Genomic DNA, 19441 nt, shown 5'->3' on the forward strand with positions numbered 1-19441 from the left:
CCCGCACACACGGAGCCAAGTAAACAAGCATCCCTCCCCCCCCCCCCCCCCCCCCCCCCGCCGGCCCCCTTCCTCCCCTCTCCCGAGCAGCCTCACCCAGACCCAGCTCCTCACGAGTGTTCTGTACATTTTCCAGAACCTCGACCTCCTCAGCACCTTTTCAGTCGACATGGACCGCTTCAAGCGCTTCGTCCTGGCTGTGCAGGCCAATTACCGCGACAACCCCTATCACAACTTTGCCCACGCGGTGGATGTCCTCCAGTCGGTTCAATGGTTTGTCCTGAACATGAGCCCCCAGCAGCGGGCCATCCTCCGGCCATTGGATGTCCTTACGCTGGCCATCTCCTCGCTGTGCCACGACTTGTGCCACCCGGGGCTCAACAACTTCTATCATGTATGCTCTGCCTGTGATGTCATCTGCACATGCGCGTTGCTCTATCCGGCCCATTGTGTCTCACTCTCCCGCTCGCCCTCCTCCTCCTTCTCCGCCTCCTCCCCCCCCCCTCCCCCCAACGGCTCCCATCTCGTTCCCGATGGCACGCAGGTCAATGCGCGCAATGCCCTGTCCATGCTCTACAACAACACCAGCGTCCTGGAGCACCTACATACGACCTTCACCTTCTGTCTACTCGAGCGGGCGGACCTCTTCTTCCTCGGGTCGCTGACCTCGGCCGACTGGGACTATTTCCAGCGCCATGTCCGGTCGGCCATCCTGTCCACGGATATGGCCATGCACTTTGAGTTCATCGGCAGCTGTCGAAACCGCACGGCCCCTGTCCTGCCGCCGTGCTCATCGAACTCCAGCAGCTCCGACCTATCCAGCAATGGGTCGCTCCTGTCCAGCAGTGGATCGGCCGAGCTTGGCGATGCCGCGGCCGCCGGTGCCCAGCCAGATGCCGGGTCTTCTCTCTCCTCGGGGGCGGATTCGCCGTCATCGTCGAGCCTGAACTCCGGCGGCCGGATGGAGCCGCTGTCCTCCATCAACAAGGGAGATGTGGACTTGGTGATGACCAGTCTCATCAAGGCGTCGGATTTGAGCAACACCGGTCGCGACTTCCCGATCGCCAAGGCCTGGTCGTATGTCCTGCGAGACGAATTCGTCTCGCAGGGACAATTGGAGAAGGAGCGCAATCTGCCGATGATTCCCTATGGTTCGGGAACCATGGACCTGTGGGATACCCAGCGGGAATTCATCGGCAAGGTGTCGCTGCCTTTCTACTCGGAAATCGCCAAGCTGGTTGATGTCTTCTACATTCCGGTCGGGCTGATGGAAAAGAACTTGGCCCTTTGGGTGGCTGTTGGTTTGGAGGAGGCCGCGCGTGCTGGCGATGCCGCAGCCATCGCGGCTCTCGGCGGAAGCGGCGGCCCCATCGGTGCCTCGCGTGACGCAGATGCCGGTGAGGATGACGATGCGGAGCACGCCGTTGCCGATCACGGGGCGCCCTGCATGTGTCCCCTCGAGCCGGGGTCCGCATCTGAGCATGCTCCTGCTGCCACTGTCACGGCCACGGCCACGGCCACGGCTTCGTCTGCCCCCGCCTGCCAGGCAACCATCACCGTGACTCAGCAGCAGGAGCAGCAGCAGTCGCAGCCATCGCGGCAATCATCGCCACCACAGCCGCCATCCTCCCCGGGCGGGGAGGGGCTCAAGCGCCATGGTAGTCAGCGGTCGCCACCGGGTGCTGAAAAGTCCGACTCTGGGACCACTACCATTGTCACCGCCACCGCCACCACGCCGTCGGGTTTTGTCCAGTCGGCCGGCTTCTCTGATCCCACCCTGCCGGACCCGGACTCCGGTCGGGTCTCGGCCCTGGTGGCCGCGGCCAACGCGCGCAGCCAGGATCCTGGCGTCGTTGTGGCCTCGGCAACCGGGCAGCGGAAGCCGGCCGGGCAGGTGACCGTGGCCTCCCCGGCCACCCCCCCTCCCACTGCCACCGCGGAAGATGGGACAGTCACGGTGTCGGCCGTGGCCACTTCCGGATCTGCGGCTGTGGCGTCGGCTTCGGTGGTCTCCTCCGCGGGTCCCGGGGCGGCCCCCTCTTTTGCCACGGTGGCTGCCAGCGGAGCGGTGCATGCAACCGCCTCTACGACGACGACCACCACCACCACCACCACCACCACCACTACCGCCGCCGCCGGTGGACACGGCGGCGGCGGTGCCATGGGCTCGGCCAGTGGGACTCCCCTTCAGCGGTGGCCCTCCTGCCCGTCGGCACTGGCTTTCTCCGGCGCCTCGCCTTTCGGCCTTAATCAGGGCCAACAGGCGCCCGCCATTGGGGGACCCGGTGCCAGTGCGGCTGGCTCTTCCTCGACCGGTCTCCCGGCATCTGCTGTGGCCGTGTCGGCGACCGATCCGGCGGGTTTTCGCCCGGCCGGTGCCGGCGGGTCTGAGTCGGGTTCTCTCCCCCCGGGTGCCATAACCAGCACGGCTTCGGTGAATGTGCGCCCCTCCCCGGTGACCGGGGGGGGCGACATGGCTGCCGCTGGCTCGGCATCGGGGCTGTCCCCGCGCGCTGGCGGCCCGTCCTCCTCGGGGGGACCCCCTCCGGAGTCGGGTGTTACTACCTCCTCCCATCAGGCTCACATCCGCCGCCACCGTAAGACCGTACGTCCTGTTTGTGCTTCTCGGCTTCTCGGCTTCTCGGCTTCTTGCCCGTGTTTCATTCGTTCCTTTTCCGGGGGTGGCGGAGCGCGCATATCCAGCCCAGCTGTCGTCGGTCATGACACACGCACGCACGCACGCACGCACGCACGCACGCACGCACGCACGCACGCACGCACGCACACACGCACGCACATATTGACGACCTCTTCTTTTGCTTCTGCCTCCCCTTCCCTCGCCCTCGCCCTTTCCATGGGTCAGATTTCCCACCACCGGCGTTCCGATATGGAGGCCCTTTCGCGGACCCTCTCAAGCTACGAAACGCCGAAGCATAGCGTGCACCTCGTGCAGGACGAGAGCAGCGGCATCCACCTGTACCAGCCCGGCAACGAGCGGGAGGTGGCTCGGGTCAATGAAGAAACCGAGGCCCGTGCTCGCGACACCAGCCCCCTGCACTCAGGCACCATGCCGGCCCCTGGCTCCGTAAGTAGCTCTTCCCCTTGTCCGCCTCGAATTTCGCCCCTGAACCAGCATGTGTCTCCCCTGCGCATGGCATCTCCCTCGTCGGCGTCGTTCTCTGGCACGGTCGCTGCCGGGGGGCCGGGCCTCTCGGGCTCCGGTGCTGGCTCATCTACCACTCCGCCGCCGGTGCTGCGCCCCCCCCGGCGGGCATCCGAGTCGTCCATTAACACCTCACGGCCTACCCTCCTCTCGCCGGTGCCGACTCCTCGGGCCTTCCAGCCCTCGAGCCTCCTGTCGGCCGGCGGATCGCACCACCATCACCACCACATGGCCAGCAGCATGGCCGGGCCAGGCACCAGCTCCGGGGCCTCCTCCGGTGCATCGACTCCGACGGCTCTCTCACTGCAGCAGCAGCAGCTTCTTCTCCAGCAGCAGTTCCAGCACCGCTCCCCTCCTTCAAATATCCGGGCTTCGCCCGACTCCTCGGTGGGCCAGCTGCACCTGCAGCCGCACTATGTGGCAGCCGGCGGGGCAGGGATACACGCCCCGTCGCCGCTGGCCGGTGGTGGTGGTGGTGGTGGTGGCGGCACCATGCGCCATACCCTTTCCCGGTCGGCATCCATATCCCACCCTCCCGGGTCTTCGCTGGACATGGCTGGTGGACGGGTGGTCGGCCTTCGGTCGACCTCGCCCCCGGGGTCCCCGTCGCCTGGGGCCTCGCGCCGGCCGTCGACCGCCATGTCGGCCTCCTCCTTGTCGTCGCTGAATGCCGGAGGGAGCTCGAACAATGTCTCGTACATCCGTCCTACTGTCGGTAATGTCACCGCATCGCACTCACTGTCCTCCTCGCCGGCCGCCTCATCGGCCTCCTTCCTGTTGACGGCCATGTCTGCGTCGACGGCCGGTGGCGGGAATGCCGGGGCTTCGGCCTCCTCGCCGTCCCTTTCCTCAACTTCGGCCTCGACCGCCTCTCTGTCCTTCTCCTCCAGTAGCACCTCGGCTGGAGTTACTTCCGCCTCGGCCTCGGCCTCGGCCTCGGCCTCAGCCTCAGCCTCGGCTTCGGTCGTGTCGGCCACTGCTGGCAGCACTGTCAACAGTGCTGGCACGCCGCGGTCCTAGCCCTGCATGTGCCATCCCTGCACTGCATGGTGTCGCCCCTCCGATCCGCCCCCGCCCCGCCTCCTCCCACCTCCGCTCTCCCTCTGCATGTACCCTCTTGGTGGCTGGCAGAAAGAGAGAGGGAGAGAGAAAAAAAGAGAGAGAGAGAGAGTGAGAGTGTGCGAGACAGAAGGAGGCGCAGGGCGAAGGGTCGACATAGGATGGGCATTTGGCATTTCTCTTCCGGTTGTCTCTCCCGGGACACAGTCTCCTTCCTCTTTCCTCCACACCATCCCCCACATCCCCTCTCTCTCCCCTCTTTTTTTAGCCTCTCGGTAGAATAATAAATCCTCACACATCCTTGAAATAGCTCACCAGCTCTCTCTCCTTCCTCTCTCTCTCTCTCTCTCTCTTTCCTTGTCTCTTCTTATTTCCATATTCCTCACATATGGCTATATCCGCCTCTCTCTCTCTCTCACACACACAGACACACAGAGACGCACACGAGCCCATGCGTGCACATGTTCCCACACCTGTCTTGAGGCGTGGCTCCTCCCCCCTTGAACGCCGCTATCCCCAAAAGTGCCTGCCACTTCCTTTTCCCCACAAAGACACCGAGATACCATATCATCGCGTTCAGCAAAGCCAGTGTGTTTCTATTGTGAGGAGCAGACCGGGTGCCGGGGACGGAAAGAGTGGCCAGGGCAGATCGTGGTCATGCCCATTGGTGAGCTTGCACGACCACGAAAAGCGGTGATGCCGGAGAGCAGGACAGAGAGCGAGCGAGAGATAGATGAAGAGAACGCGAGAAGAGGGCGGGCAGATGAACTCAGGTGATGGTGCGGGTCGTGGACATCGTCCCCCCGCTCCCTTTTTTCTTCCTCCGATCCCCCTTTCCGATGTCACTAGGTAGCGCCCACAGGCTGTACAGCAAAAGGCCAGCGAATGAAAGTCGCTATGTGCTGGCAAAACGGGAAGAGGGTGGGGGCGGGCAGGGAGAGCGCGAAAGGCACAAACCACCGGGCTTTTCCAGGAAAGCGCCTCCCCGCGATAGGCCGGCTAGGCCGGGGGGGGGGGGGGGGGGGGGGGCACCAAACAGGGAGGATGCAAAGGGGGCGCACACGCCTGTCCTCGCTTGTTCTTTTTTCTTCTTTTTTTGGAGGTCGAGCTGACTCACATGCCCTCGATCTTCTTCGGGGGGGGGGGGGGGGGTTCCTTTCCCCCTGATCGCACCTAGCATGCTCAAGGCCCCACACAAGCACAGGCAGATGTGTATGTGTGTGTGTACACTACTGGTTGTGGCTATGATCACGCACGTGCATGCATACGGGCGCCTGCCAAGCACATACATGCCCACGCCTCCGTTTGGCCTAGATGTTCAGCAGCCGCTCGATGTTGGGCGTGGGCCGCGGGCGGCGCTTGTGGAAAATGGTGCGCAGGTACTCCTCGGAGAATTCCTGATCATAGGAGCAGGCGCTGGGGAAGCGGTCCTCGGAATCCTCGTCGACTACCCCGCGTCCGGTCATGGGAACCAGTCCCAGATCGGGCATATCCTGCAGGCGGATGTGCGAGATGATGGCCGTGGCAATTTGGAACCCATGGCAGAAAGTCCGCGCCAAAAGGGACAGCTCGCGCACGGTGGACATGAAGTAGATGAAGTAGCTCATGGTCAGGAAGAAGGAGACAATGGTGGAGGCCTTCTTGACGAAGTAGAGCATCTTCTCGTAAGATGTAAGATGCAAGCAGCCAGCCAGACTGGCAGCCCCCAAAAGGCCGACCGCGGCCCCCCCGAGTCCCACGGTCCAGGCCGGAGACTGATCCACGGGAAGGGTGGCCGACACCTCTGACCGGCTGAGAGCCACATGCACTCCGGCCAGGACGACGATTGCCACCAGGAAGTCGCCCAGGATGCGGGCCAGCTCTCGGCGAAAGGCCAGGATCCGCGAGTGAGGAGTGGGCTGGGTGGGCCCCTTGGGACCGGTCGGGCCTACCGTCGAGTCATGGGCGAGCTCCTCATACTTGGTAGAGCGCGAGCCCACAAGCCATCCAGAGGACGTGCCCGACGAGGGGGCGGGAGCAGAGGGGGGTGCCTTCATTGTGGGACTGCTAAGCGGTGGGCAAGCAGAAGGGCAGCCGAGGATGAAGGTCAGACTGACTGGCAGTGAGAAATTAAAGGAGACAAAGAGCCAGCGAGCGATAGAACGAGAGAGAGAGAGAGAGCGCGCGCGCGAGAGAGAGAGAGAGAGAGAGAACGAGAGAGAGAGAGAGAGAGAGAGATAGATAGATAGATAGATAGATAGATAGATAGATAGATAGCGAGGAAGAGGGCGCGCGCGCGCGCGCGCAAGAGGCAGGACATGCCAGAGCGGGCCTTCTACAAAGGAGACCGGGCGCCGGGAGGAGGCGTCCGGTGATCTGTCGAAGGAAGTCTTGGTGGGCAATGGGCACCGGGGCCCCGGGAGTTACGTACAGGATCGCCAGAGGGAATGCTGAAATGCAAGAAGGCTCGGGGTGGCAGGGTGGCAGGCGAAGATCCCGGTGAGAGAGCGGTAAGCAGGACGCAGAGACTGGCACCGCTAGTGGCAACCAAAGGGCAGGAAGAGATGCAGGAGGGGGGTAGGGTGGGGAGGGGGCGAGGCGGGGGGAGGGAGGAGGAAGGGGTCTGCCCGGGCGCTGTCGCGCTTTTCTCGGGGCAGGGCTGCCACCTCAAGAGGATGGCACAATGGCCAACGTTGGAAGATCGTGGCGGCACACCTTGACGGGGTGGCCGTCTGGTACCTGCCGAGGCCATGCCGGCAGACCACAGCCAGCCTCCTGGGCGTGTGTGACCCGCGCACCAGCATATTCAAAGAGGGGCGCCTTGATTGGGACACTGGCGCGCGGGTGCTTTCCCCTGGCCCGGAGTAAGATCTGACTGAGATGAAGCCGGCCCGGGGGGGGCGGGGGGGGGGGGGACGCGCCAGCCGCTTTGCCCAGAGGGGCTCGCCGGGTGAGGCCCGGGGGAGGTGGGCGTGAGCCGACCGCCACGGCCGGGCCCCGGGGGCGGGGCTGTGCGCAACCACACCACCTCGTTTGTCCTGACTGCCAAGGGGGAGACCGCACCTTGGGGGGGCTCCATGGTAGGGGGCGGATCGGCCCCGCCAGAGACAAGCCACCGAAGAGCCAAAGAATGGGGCACGCGCCAGGGAGGATGCTTATGATGGGTCTGCCCAGGGAGCCGCAATTGTGCCGGCTGGTTGGACATCAGCCAACATCTGGTACCCCACACAGAATCGGACCACGGAAGAGAGGAGGCAACGAGGCCGGGGGGGGGGGGGGACGGGCAGCCCGAGCACCGCAGGTTGTGGGTGAAATTACCCGCGGCTCCCAGAACTCCGGCCGCCGGTTCTGGGCCGGTGTTTGGCCGGCCCGTATTGGATGGAGACGTACTGCTGAGGGCACATGTCGGCGAGATCGCCGAGCCTATATCGTGGGAAGGGGGGCCAGGAGGAGCCGCCTGGAGCCATACGCGGGGGAGGTCGTCAGAAGGGGGCGAAAGCCGCACGGGGAGCGGACCACCACCACCAGCAGCAGCAGCAGCAGCAGCAGCAGCAGCAGCAGCAGCAGCCGAGCAGGCCCAGTGTCCCGGGATAAGACCACCCACAACGCCCAAACCGATGGAGCCCGCATTAATCAAGGCCTCTAGCTGCCTTGGACATCTACCCCCCTCCCCCCCTCCCCCCCCTGAGGGCACATACTTTGAGTGTCCTCAGCTCCCGGGCATACATGCAAACCACCGGCCAAGGCAGATAGCATGACAGCCAGGGCTGCCGGCGTGCGGACAAGGGTCTCGCCGAGCAGCCGAAGCAAACTTGGCTGCTCTCGCGGCACGCTCTTCAAGCAAGTGTGACAACAGCACCCGGCGTGCGGCTCGGGGAAATGGCGGGTGTGCGCCCTGGCCGATGCCATGCTGTGAAACCAAACACGGCTATCATCCACTGGTGGGGTTTATCGTATTTGGCGGTGGCGCACACGCAGAGGCTACAAGGAGGCGGCCCCCCCCCCCCCCCGGCCCCGGCCCCGGGGTCAGCCACTTCTGCCGGGCGCGCTGTAGGGGGCGCCGGCCCGGGGCCGGCGGTCGTCGGGGTTCTTCTCGGCCGCGCGCGGCAGCCGCGGGCGGTGCGCCCGCCCTGCGCTTTTTGATGATTGTATGTTGTGGGCGTGTTGTGCACTCTGGGGAGGCTGCGGTGGGATTTATTTTTTTTCCCAATAAAATATTGCCTTTTCCTTGGCGCTCACCCCCGCAGCCGAGGCCTGTGCCACCTTTTTCTGGCCACTTTTCCTGACCCTCCCACGCCCCCCCCCCCCCCCCCCCCCCCCCCCCCCACCCCCGCCCCCCCCCGCCCCGCCCCTTGGGGGCGTGCCCGGGGGGCGGGACGGGGGGGCCCCCCCCCCCCCCCCCCCCGCCTAGTCCCCATCTCCTCCTACCAGGAGCCAGGGGCGACTAAGAATTCCTGCGCGAACAATCGCCCCTCCCCCCTCGCTCAAAGCACGAGCATGGGGAGGCGTATGGGACCCCAAGTGGGTCATTCGTCAGGGCATGAGAAGCCAAGCGCTGGGCGTGGCGTCGATGTGGAGGGGCCGTGAAGAGCAGGCAATCAAACATGTCAAAAGCGGGGGCATGCGTCTGGCCCCTCCCAACGAGCGACGAGGTCCCCCTCGTTACTCTCGGTGAGCCGGCAGCTCCAGGCTTGGAGCTTCAACACCTCCCAGGTCCTCCCAGCCTGCCGTCGGTCCTTCGCCTCGCGGCCCCAGGGGGCTTCATCTTTGTACGCGATAGTCATTGGTCTGGCTGGTATGAAGGATCGGCGAAATCCTCCTCAAAACTGGCCCAAGGATCTCGAGGGAAAATTAACACGACCCCCCCCCCCCCCTCCCGCCCCCCGGTGCAGAGGAGATCAATTCATCCGAAGTCCCTTGGGAGGCATTTCGAAGATTCCCAGACCAAAAGGTAGATCGAGGGAGTTTCGGCCTTTGAGCGTGCCACGGGTCCGGGCCACGGAATTCCTCGTGGTGTTGTGCGGCCAAGACTGGCTGGATGGGAGGGGGGATGTCAGAATGCGCCCCTCTCCCATGCGCAGCGGAGTGTCCTTATTTTTCGTGTGTGTGTGTGTGTGTGTGTGTGTGTGTGTGTGTGTGTGTGTGTGTGTGTGTGTGTGTGTGTGTGTGTGTATGTGCCAGCGTGTCCAATGGATGCGATCGCGTGGAAATAACTGCCACTCGTCCACGCGCCCGAGCGTGGAAAATAGAACTAATGGCAGACACATAGGAAGATGCACCTCGTGCGGTAGAGGGCTCTGGCTCGATGCAATCCCACAGGGCAAACCTCCCACGGTAGGCGCTGGCAACAGTACAACCAGCTGCTGAGATGCCAAGAGCACCCGGACAGGGGGAGGCGGCCAAAGAGATGAGCGAGACGCGCACCCATATTTGTCCTTCCCAGGTCTGGCCGCCCCAGCCCCAGGGTCTGTGCCCTGTGTAGAGCCTCCCCTCCACGGGGGGCTACTCCTCCGGTTTCCCGGGAGGCACATATCCGGGAAGGGCATCAGCCAACTGGCCGACGAGGCAAAGGAGGGGGCGAGGAGCGGGGCACAGCCACCCACGAGCCAAGAAACAGGCAGGCCGAGCCAGAAAGAGGAGATCCGCCCCAGCGCGGAACCCCTGGGGGCTACAAAAACTCCCTCGTCCACAGAGAGGGGTAGGAGCGCCCCACCACAGCCGATCCTCATGGATGTCACCACCATCGCTTGCCCTCGCCCTCTCCCGGGGGCCCCTTTCCACAGGACAGGAAACATGCGGCACATAACCCTGCCTGCTGTATCCAAACACAGAGCCAGTCCCCCTCCCCACACCTTGGATCGGCAGCCCAAGCGTGAAACGAGGGTAGAGCTACTTGCCCAGAGCCAGGAGAGAGGTAGACCCGCTTTCAAGCTCTCTCTCTCTCATCTCCCTCCTACTCGCCGGCTGGACACAAAAATGGCCAGGCCGAAGAGGGGAAGACCCCCCCCCCCCCCCCGAAGTAACAGCAGGAAGACGAGATGTCCAACATGCGTCCTCACCCACAGGAGAGGCCCCAACCAGGGCATCCACCCGGACACCAACGCCAAGGACCAAAAATACCCGGATCGGAACTTATACGAATGCCCGCGTGACTGTGTGCGTGATGTGCCCATCTTGTGCGTGATCTCTCGCGGTTGTCAACCCAAATCCCAACGGGCGCACCAGGCCCCTTTTCAGGCAGGGGCGGTCCCCTCTCATCGTCATTAGCACCACCCTTTCGTGCCTGAGAAGGGCCAGCCCTGCGAACGTGCGGCAGCACAGGGCAAGAACATGTTTGCAGGCATTTTGGGGACCGGGAAGCGGGGGAGGCTGGGTGTGGTCGTCCGGGCTGCAAGCCCGGACGAGGAGACACCAACCGCATGAGGTTCCCCTTGGGGGGTTGAAAATCCAGGCCCCTGGGGCCCTGTTCCTCTGTCTTTTGTGCCGGGCACCCGGGTCGCCCTTTTTCCATTCGTCTTGGTGACGACGGCCTGGCCCAGGGAAAGGACCCAACAGGCAGCACGAGGAAAGACCGCCCCGGGTGGGCCAAGCAACCGAGAGAGGGGACGCTCGGCCCCTCCCCCCCCCCTGCATTGTGGGAATGTGGGACCATTGGCAGTAGGTTGTTTACCCGGAAGATCTTTGTCCTTCCGTATGCCGGCATCCATCCTCGCTGCCGTGCTGTGATGGCGCACTCCTCGTTCGCCGCTCTCCGGGGGCGCCGGGCTTGCGTGGCCCGGCGCGGAAGATCGCCGAGTCGCGATGTCGCGGGAGCAGCGACAAAAGGAACGGCCAGGCCGCTGGCGAAGAAGGAGCAGACACACACCTCTACCCAACAGCCGTGCGCGCGTGGAGGGTGCGGCTCCAAGGCCACCGTGCCCGGTGAACAGGCCCGGGTTGCGGGTGCCTGCGCGGTTGGGCGAAAAAATGAGCACCGACCACGGGCAAGAAGGCACCCTGTCGCCCGACGAACAGCCACAGCCCCAAAAAAAAAAAGGAACTGCCCAAGGCCCCGCCGGCGAAAAGGAATGAAGGCATGGACAGGGGCGGAGACCCGGTGGCCCCGGCACAGATGGCCTACGATTGAAGTGGCAAAAATGTGTGCATATGTGTGTGCATGCCGGGGGGGAGGGGGGGGGCCGGGAGGCGGCACACTCAGCACGCCGGCGATCTGGCATAGCACCCCCGTCCCAGATGTCGCACGAAGAGGATGCATACGACACCCCTGCAGCCGGGACAAACATCCAAGAGAACATCACTCCCACTCCTCCTTGCCTCCTCCCCCTCCACACACACGCACACACACACACACACACACACACACACACCCCTTCGTCCCCCGTTCCTCCTCCTCTGCTCCCCGCCAATCCACCTGCCCTTCATTACACGCCCCCGCTCGCGGCCCACAGGCTTCATCACTTCCATGGGCACTCACGTCCATGATGGCCATGCGGCGCTTGACCGCTTGACTCTGCCTCGGGATGGCTCGGACGCCGAGCTTTCCGGGCTTTTGCTTCAGGACATGGAGTGTGGCAACACCCCGGCCGCCATGAGCACCTCTCACTTGCTCGAGCGTCCGGCGATCCTCCCCTGCGGGCATGACTGCCTGGCGGACGTACACAGTCCGCCGGTGAGCTGCGTCGTCGGGGGCCAGTGTTCGGCCGACCTGTGCCAGCCGCCGCTCGAGCTGCTGAGCATTACCTCGCTCGATGTGGTTGAGGCCCCCTTGCCGGCTGGGCACTTTGCGGTGTTTTCCTTCGGCATGTCAACCTTCCGGACAAGTGTACGCATCGCCTATTGCCTCGGTATTCATGCTTCGCCATGGTCACCCTCGGCCAGAGCTTTGCCAGATGTCCATATGGCTGCTATATTTACACATGAGCGCACACGCACATACACGCATTTGCGACTGCCCTCGGCATCAGGTATTTCGCGACGGTCGCTCGCCGCTTCCGGAGGGCAACCTATTGGCCTTTCTCCTTGTGAGGTCGTATGAGACCCAGTACCCGCTGAAGATCTCCCTCTATCGCCATCGGCGCCTGGCCAGCAGCAACGAGCTCATTGGCGAGGGGTATGTGGATGTGGCCCTCCTCCGACGGGACGACCGCCAACAGTTCTCCATTCCCTGCATCATGGTATGCCTGTCTGTTGTTAGCGCTGATGTTGCTGATGCTGCTGCTGCTGCTATACAAATACCGCTGGTGCTGCTCTTTTGCCCTCCCTCGCTGACCATGCGTCGCTTCATGCTCCGTGTTGGCCCTCTCCAAAAACGCCCGTCTGCCCAGTCCCCGACCGGTTCCAGCGAAGCGACCTTCACCTTGACGATCGCTGGCCGGCTGCTTTCCTGGCGTGCTATCCAAGAGTCCTTCTTCGCGCACGCTGACGCGGCTCTCGGTGGCCAATGTCTTGAGGGTGCGCCAGTCCGCCGCAAAGACCACAATAGGCCCATGTCTCTTCACCCAGGTACTGACAAAGCCAGGCGTAGACGTACCTCTGGACCGTTTGGCCACCCTGCTCGACCAGTGGACAATGCATGTTTGCTCGGCCTTCGAGAACCTCGAAACGGCCGGCCCACTGGCCAAGCGCTACCTGCTGGTACATAGCTTGACGTATACGCTCCTACATGCACCGAGCCAGAGGGTTCTCGGGCTGCTGTCAGGAGATGCGCCCGCAAATGGGACTGGTACCAGCACACTGTCCTTGTCCTCGGGCGGCTCTTGCCATGTGCGCTCATCGTCTCCCCCCCCCTACCACGCCCTTTTTCAGTCTGACTCCCTCCCGGATGATCCCGCGGCTGCCTATCCGGTAGCCGCTTCGACGGAGTACCTGGCCGAGTTGGACCGTGCCCTGGGCGAGGCTGGCGCTGATATGGTGCTCTCCCTGCCCGAGGAGATGACCCACGCGTATTCCGAGAACCCATTCATTGTTGGGGCCTTCTTTTCAGAGGCACAGGCGCGGCGAGGTCGCATCGCGCGAATCCTTCGCCGGCCACATCGCGCAGGGGATCTAAAGAGTACGCATCCCCCCTGTGCCAAGTCAAATATTGCCCCCCTCTCTCCTGGTGTCAGTGTTCTCCTGTGTGACTTGTATGCATGCGCAGATATGTGTCTGCATATGTGTGTGTGTGTGTGTGTGTGTGTGTGACCTGACACCCGGTCTCATTTTCCTGGGGGGGGAGGCGGACAGTCGGCCCACTGAGCGCCGCATGGCCGGCATTTGTCGCCCACAGGGAGCTATGGCTCCCCGCGGCGGTGGCATGCGCCCTGCTGGCCACGATCAGCCTGCTGGCACTCGGACCCCCGCAGCACCTGGCCGCTGTGGCCCTGGCTCTGGCAGCCGCGACCCTGACTAACCCCGAGTCGCGGTCGCACCTTGCCCCTCGGGCGTTGCTGGATTTGCTCCATCGATCAGGCTCCATCAGTGTCGTGGATCGAGCCACTGGGCTGGCCATGGTGGAGACCATCCCCTCGGCGGTGCGGCTGTCCATTCGGGCCCTCTACAACCAAAACCAGCTCCTTCGCCGAAGCCTGGAGTCGGCCACCATCCGGAATCTCTTCCTCCGGCTGAGCATCCGCCAGGGGCGTAAGTACAACGACCCACGCAGTGCCCAGTACATCGCGGGCTTTGTGGACTTCCATCAAATCAACATGGAAGACTTCGAGGCGCCGGCTCCCGGCCGGCCGGATCAGCACTATGGCTATCAGACCTTCAATGAGTTCTTCTTCCGGCCTCTTCGGCCCGGGGCCCGGCCTATGGCCAGTCCCGGTGATGAGCGCATTTGCCTGGTCCCGGCGGATTGCCGCTTGACGCTCTTCCGAACGGTGAACGATGCCACGCGACTCTGGATCAAAGGGCGGAACTTCAGTTTGGAGGCCCTCCTCCGGCTGGACTTGGCCCCGGGCGGGCTCAGCCTGGATGCCAGCCGCTTCCATCATGGAGCCCTGGCCCTGTGTCGTCTGGCACCGCAAGACTATCACCGGTTCCACTCGCCAGTGGCCGGCCGGGTGGTTGCGTGCATCGACGTGCCGGGGGCCCTGTATTCGGTCAATCCGATGGCCATCCGAGGCACGGAGATCGACGTGCTGACGGACAACAAGCGTGTGGTATGTCCTGACACTTGCTCCTCTCTGCCGACTTGCCCCACATCCCGTGCATCAGCTCGTGCTAACCGATGTGTCGCCCCTCTTTCCTCTCTCCCCACTCTCTCCACTCTCTCCACTCTCTCCACTGTCTCCACTCTCTCCACTCTCTCCACTCTCTCCACTCTCCCTCTCTCTCTCCCCCTCTCCTCCCCCTACCAGGTGCTTGTTATTGACTCGCCGGAATTCGGCCTGGTGGCTTATGTCATTGTGGGCGCCATGATGGTCGGGTCGATCGTCTTCACCGGGCCCCACCGGGTAGGTGAGGAAATCCGCCGATTTGATGAAATCGGCTACTTTGCATTCGGTGGCAGCACAGTGGTCTGCCTCTTTGAGCCCGGGCGCTTCACGCCAGATTCCGACCTCGAGCGCAACAGTCAGCGCCCGATCGAGACTCTTGTTCGTGTCGGCACGTCCATGGGAACGGCGGCTGCTGGGCTGCGGTAGGGCAGTGTAGATGGCGCCTGGCCTTGGCGCCGCGTGCCCTCGGTCCCCCCTCCCCCCCCCCCTCCCCCGGTGCCCCAGTCTGAATGGCGATCAGGGCGTCCATTCTCCGCCAACAGCCGCGCTCGCACACACCAGCCGAGGCAACGAGCTATGGCGCGCACGTGAGGGAGCTGCAGACAGCGAGCAAAGAATAGACTATTTGATCACGTGTGTTTGCTGACGAGTTTCTTGAGTTGTAGCATGTCGGCCAGCGTCTCCCGCCTTGCGGCCTGAGGGGCAGGGAAGACACAGCCGTGCACCATGACAAGACCAGGCCTCTGACACACAGACCGGCCCCGGGCCCGAGCTCCCTCTCCTCGCCGGGCCAGGGCGCACGATGTGCGGATATGCAAGAGCTGCCCCCCCCCTCCCGTCCCAAGCCGCGCGCACATGGCCCCCGAGACAAGCTGGCGCGCGGCGCGGCACCTCCAGAGAGGAAGGCCAGCCCGAGAGGGGGCAGCAAAATAGCAGACACAGGCAAAATGCACTCGCTCTCGGCCCCAGCAATTCTCTTCACCCCCTCCGTTTCCACTGCGCGCGTGGAGAAAAAGGCCATACACACACACACACACACCGCCCCATGCCGGAGGATGGCGTGGAAACAAAGAGAGAGAGAGAGAGAGAGAGAGAGAGAGAGAGAGAGAGGCCGCCATGCGTGCATCCCCCTTCGATGAACAGAGAGAGACAGAGAAGGAGAGACAAAGAGGAACACACGAGGGGGAGGGGGGGGGAGGGGGGCGGCACAACGTGTGGAAGAACTTCTACATTCACAAAAGCAGCGATGGAACGAGGGGCAACTAAACACTGGAGAGGCAATGTGTATCACTTTGAGCGCCGAACCAGGCCCCGGGGTACCGCGGAATGCACGGGGAGGCATACACGGGCACACACGAGCGAGAGAGAGAGTGAAGGAGAGATGGAGGGGAAGAAATACGAAGAAAGAGAGGCCGTCGAGAGTTTGCGCGCACGCGGGGGGGGGGAACACGTTGTGCACGGGCACACGCGCGCAATGCCGGACTCTCTCCCTTGCTCGCACATCACACACCAGGGGAACACACCCCTGGCGCCCGCCAAAATCACATCTCCCAACCTAGAGAGGCAGGGACCACAAGGCAGCAACGGCGCATTTACTTGCGGCGACGGCCCTTGGAGGAGGTGTCCTCAACAACATCGGCAGCATCGTCGGCGGTGGCGATGGCGCGAGTGTAGATGGTCTGAGCGTTGTGAGAAACGACGAGGCGGATCTTGCCCTCGGTGTGCATGCCCTACACGCGCGCGAAAGGGGAAAGGAGGAAGGGGCCACATGTGCCAGCGGAGGAGAGGGGATGTTAGGAGGGGAAACACGGCATGCGGGCGGTCAAAATCGCAAATGAAAGGAGACAAGGGAAGCGGACTGGCGCCTGGGAATGCGCGATGTCACGCCCCGGACGATGCGCGCGCACGCGCGCAAGTGCGGGGGAGACACGGCGGCAAACCAAGGCGCATGAGAGAGAGAGAGCCGAAACTGGGGCGCACCTTGAGGACGCTGCGAGCAACGGAGCAGTTGATCTTGTAGCGCTCAACAAGGATGGAGGGGGTGATAACCTTGGCGGTGGTCATCTCCTTGTTGATGCGGTCGATGGTCTCGGGGGAGAGGATGACAACGTTGTCAGCCTTGTCCTTGACCTTACCCTTGGACCACTTCTTCTTCTTGGAGCGGGACTGAGAGGCGGCGGCAGCGGCCTTCTGCTGCTTGGTCTTGATTTGCTTGGCCTATCGTAGATGCGGGCAGGGGGAGGAGCGAGAAGAGCGGGTCGTTAGTGGGAGGGGAACATTGGCACGGCCGGCACGAGGAGAGAGGCCACGTGCTGGTGGATGGGCGAGAGAGAGAGAGAGAGAGAGAAAGAGGAAGGAGAAACGGAGGGCCGTCGGATGCAACTCCAAAAAGATGCATCCGGTGGGGTAGACGACTCGGTTGGAAGTGGGAAATCGGAGACAGACGGCAACCAGCGGTGTGCGCCCCCACAACGGAGGCAGGACGACAACAGTATGTCGCCTCCAATGTGGTGCGCGACATCAGTGGGGCCGGAGGGGGAGGCACGGAGACCGCGGGCACAAGCAGAAAAGGGAGACATGGGTCCGCCCTGTCGTGCACATATGCGCCGCGCATCGACGACTGGGCGAGCCGCGCCCCTGAGAGAGGGGACGCATGCGAGCGCCTGGCCAGCCAGTCGACATGTATGCGCAGGTGCGCGCGGACAGGCGCGCACATGGACACAATCTCCGAGCACGGGCACAACTGTCTGTCCAACTCCAAGAGAGCCATCGAGAGAGAGAGAGAGAGAGGGGAGGGGAGGGTGGGCGAGATGGGGCGAGGGAAGAAGGCGCAAATGCAAGGGAAACAGGGGGAGGAGAGGGCAGGAGAGCGAGAGAAAGAGCCAGAGGAGAGGAGGAAAAAACGACGAACCATTCTTACTACCCACAAAGTACAGACAGAGACTGAAAGTATTAAGAATGTGTGAGAGAGACCACTGCGGCGTGGGTGGCGGTGGGCTATATCCACTTATAGGCGCCCACGACCACACCCAGACGGAGTCCCTCCGGGCCGGGGCGTCGGGGAACTTGTCCGGCGCCCGTCGCCCCGCCCGGGGGGACCACAGACACACACACACACACTTACAGCTTTCTCGGCTCCCCCTCCCCGCCGCCAGGGGCAGATGGGGGGGGATCTTTCGGCCGGTCCCCGCTCGGTGCCCCGTTCTCGCAGGAAGGAGGGGCGGGGGGGGGGGGGAGCCAGAGGGATCGCGTCCCGGCCACACGTTCACACTGCGTCCCCCCCCCCCCGGACCTCGCCCGTCACCCTTGTGCCGGGAGAAGGGGGCAACTGATCGAGAGGATCGCGCCGGGAGGACACCTCTGACAGAGGGAACTTCCTCCCCCCCGAGCTGCGCAGCTCGCGGTCCGCACGCACAATAGCCAGCCGTGGGAAGCCGCAGGGCCCCCGGTGATGCGCCCTGTCACGGCATACCTCCCAGCAAGCCTCCCAAGATGACCGTTGGTTGGTTATCCCATATCCCCGACCCCCCCCCCCCACGGCCAGAGACAGCACGCCGGCACCGACTCCCCCACCCCTCGGTGCCACAGGTGGAGGCCCTCTGGGCCTCAATCCGAGAGCCACCAGCCAGCCGCCCCCGTCAGCTACAGCCCCTCGGTCAAGCCCGCACGCACCAAGGCCCACACTCCTACACCGGGGGCCGGGGGAGGGGGCAGAACGCTCGCCCCCCCCCCTCCCGCACACACCCTCTTGCCACCACCCCCCAGCCGCTGGCATCGAGTTCATACCGGATGGGGTCGACACCCGGAACGGGCGGGGGCGACCCCGCTCGCCACCTACACCGAGCTGACCACTATCGTCGCAGACAAATGTTCCAACACGGCCGGAGGTGGCGAGGAAGTCACTGCGTGAAGCTCGCCCAAAAAGCCGGCGGGCGTGAAGGCCGCCCCCTGAGAACCCGCAGACAACAGAACACCGGGGGGGGGGGGGAAGGGGCAGGGACCATGGGCGGGGAAAGAGGAAAGGGCCGTCCCACCCCCGGTGGAGGCACAGGCAGCGCATTCGGCCAGCCACTGAGCTCACCACAGGGGCTACGATTTTCGGAAGAAAAGACTTTTATTATGACATTTTTAATGAGGACACATCTCAAATATGATCCGCCTGACACCGGCGTGATCGTCCGCACAATTCCAAACAGCTCTGCCCCCTTCTCTTCCACACTTTCTGGGTGCCATTGGGGAGGTGTGGACCGCCCGGGGCGTCTTCGCTCAAAGAGAGGGCGTGCCGGCCCAACACGAGCGGGTCCCTGCGTCCCCGTTGCAGACGAGCCCGAGGAGAGGGATCTCCTGGCCGAGGTGGCGGGCGTCCTTCCAGGGGTGACGGCCATCACTCTCGGTCGACACTCTTGAGTCTGCTTGGAGTGGGGGTGGGGCCGGGCCCGGGCGCGGTTCAGTGTACAACCTGGCTCTTTCCGGGGGGCCGAGTGTTTGTTTGGGCCCATTTTCCCAGAGAGGTGTGCCGCGTTCCCCTTTCGGCTGGCGATGTTTCAGTCCGGGGCACTCGAAGGGCGAGGCCAGCCGGCCCCAGCGGCACCCCGGGGCCCATTGTGCGAGGCACCGGCGTGCGGGGCCTGGTGATGGGGGACCCTTTGCCGGCCCCACCCTGGAGGAGGCCTCTCGAAGGCGCTACTCGGAGAGACTGCACCCCCGGGCGTGCGTGCCTGCCACACCTGCCCAGTGGCTCCGGCGCAGGAGACAGGGCGGCCGGGCTCGATCTTTCGTTCCCCGGGGCCCGGGGTGCTTCCAGCAGCCCCCCATCATTTGTCGGGAGAAGGCCCCGGGCCGCGGTTCCCTCCGGTGTCGATCGTGGTATGGAAGGGTCTCCCTTGTTCGCCCTTCCTACCGGGACGGTCTCCTTCCCAGGGCCCCGCCAATGGCCCGAATATTCCTCAAGGCGAAGGGGCAGATGCGCGTCAAGCGGGGCAGGGGCAGAGGAGAGCAGGAGGATTGGTGGGCCCTGGTGGATCAACAGCCGAGGATATGC

At 63.9% G+C, this 19441-nt stretch overlaps 5 protein-coding genes across 6 annotated transcripts in view; 2 read left to right on the plus strand and 3 right to left on the minus strand.

Annotated features, from left to right (window-relative positions):
• Positions 1-4183, plus strand: part of H696_00927 — a gene marked incomplete at its 3' end in the record, with an annotated part of 6256 nt that extends 2073 nt beyond the window's left edge. Inside the window, exons 7-10 of one of the 2 annotated variants that reach the window (XM_009494815.1) lie at positions 91-394; positions 545-2605; positions 2864-3085; positions 3344-4183. In XM_009494815.1, the coding sequence (XP_009493090.1) occupies positions 91-394; positions 545-2605; positions 2864-3085; positions 3344-4183 (3427 nt within the window). Of the gene's footprint in view, positions 1-90; positions 395-544; positions 2606-2863 lie in introns of both variants that reach the window. The other variant, XM_009494814.1, reaches the window with a different exon arrangement.
• Positions 4184-5373: 1190 nt separating this feature from the next.
• H696_00928 (hypothetical protein) lies at positions 5374-6705 on the minus strand. The gene is made up of 2 exons (XM_009494816.1): positions 6633-6705; positions 5374-6265 (listed from the first exon to the last, which is right to left on the minus strand). The coding sequence occupies exon 2, from the start codon at positions 6256-6258 to the stop codon at positions 5533-5535; it is 726 nt and encodes a 241-aa protein (XP_009493091.1). The 5' UTR covers positions 6259-6265; positions 6633-6705; the 3' UTR covers positions 5374-5532.
• Positions 6706-7515: 810 nt separating this feature from the next.
• Positions 7516-7831, minus strand: H696_00929 (hypothetical protein; the record flags this gene model as incomplete). Its single annotated transcript, XM_009494817.1, has 2 exons — positions 7516-7624; positions 7707-7831. 2 exons carry the CDS (start codon positions 7829-7831, stop codon positions 7516-7518), a joined length of 234 nt encoding a protein of 77 aa, XP_009493092.1.
• Positions 7832-11550: 3719 nt separating this feature from the next.
• Positions 11551-14892, plus strand: H696_00930 (hypothetical protein). The gene is made up of 7 exons (XM_009494818.1): positions 11551-12023; positions 12166-12375; positions 12526-12652; positions 12726-12964; positions 13007-13253; positions 13652-14343; positions 14542-14892. The coding sequence occupies exons 1-7, from the start codon at positions 11664-11666 to the stop codon at positions 14824-14826; spliced, it is 2160 nt and encodes a 719-aa protein (XP_009493093.1). The 5' UTR covers positions 11551-11663; the 3' UTR covers positions 14827-14892.
• A 721-nt stretch (positions 14893-15613) lies between these two features.
• Positions 15614-17381, minus strand: H696_00931 (S25 ribosomal protein). The gene is made up of 3 exons (XM_009494819.1): positions 17312-17381; positions 16381-16617; positions 15614-16130 (listed from the first exon to the last, which is right to left on the minus strand). The coding sequence occupies exons 1-3, from the start codon at positions 17312-17314 to the stop codon at positions 15993-15995; spliced, it is 378 nt and encodes a 125-aa protein (XP_009493094.1). The 5' UTR covers positions 17315-17381; the 3' UTR covers positions 15614-15992.
• Positions 17382-19441: the final 2060 nt, after the last annotated feature.

This window comes from Fonticula alba (assembly GCF_000388065.1).
Source record: "Fonticula alba strain ATCC 38817 unplaced genomic scaffold supercont2.1, whole genome shotgun sequence".
NCBI classification, from domain to species: domain Eukaryota; order Rotosphaerida; family Fonticulaceae; genus Fonticula; species Fonticula alba.

What these genes read in the sequence shown, in the direction of transcription:
- H696_00928 (XM_009494816.1), bottom strand. Translation starts at nt 6,258, where the DNA reads ATGAAGGCACCCCCCTCTGCTCCCGCCCCCTCGTCGGGCACGTCCTCT.
- H696_00931 (XM_009494819.1), bottom strand. An exon ending in TTGCTCGCAGCGTCCTCAAG is followed by an intron (nt 16,131 to 16,380) that starts GTGCGCCCCAGT and finishes GCGCGCGTGTAG; the next exon opens with GGCATGCACACCGAGGGCAA.
- H696_00930 (XM_009494818.1), top strand. Translation starts at nt 11,664, where the DNA reads ATGGGCACTCACGTCCATGATGGCCATGCGGCGCTTGACCGCTTGACT. An exon ending in TGTCAACCTTCCGGACAAGT is followed by an intron (nt 12,024 to 12,165) that starts GTACGCATCGCC and finishes CCTCGGCATCAG; the next exon opens with GTATTTCGCGACGGTCGCTC. An exon ending in TCGCGCAGGGGATCTAAAGA is followed by an intron (nt 13,254 to 13,651) that starts GTACGCATCCCC and finishes TCCATCGATCAG; the next exon opens with GCTCCATCAGTGTCGTGGAT.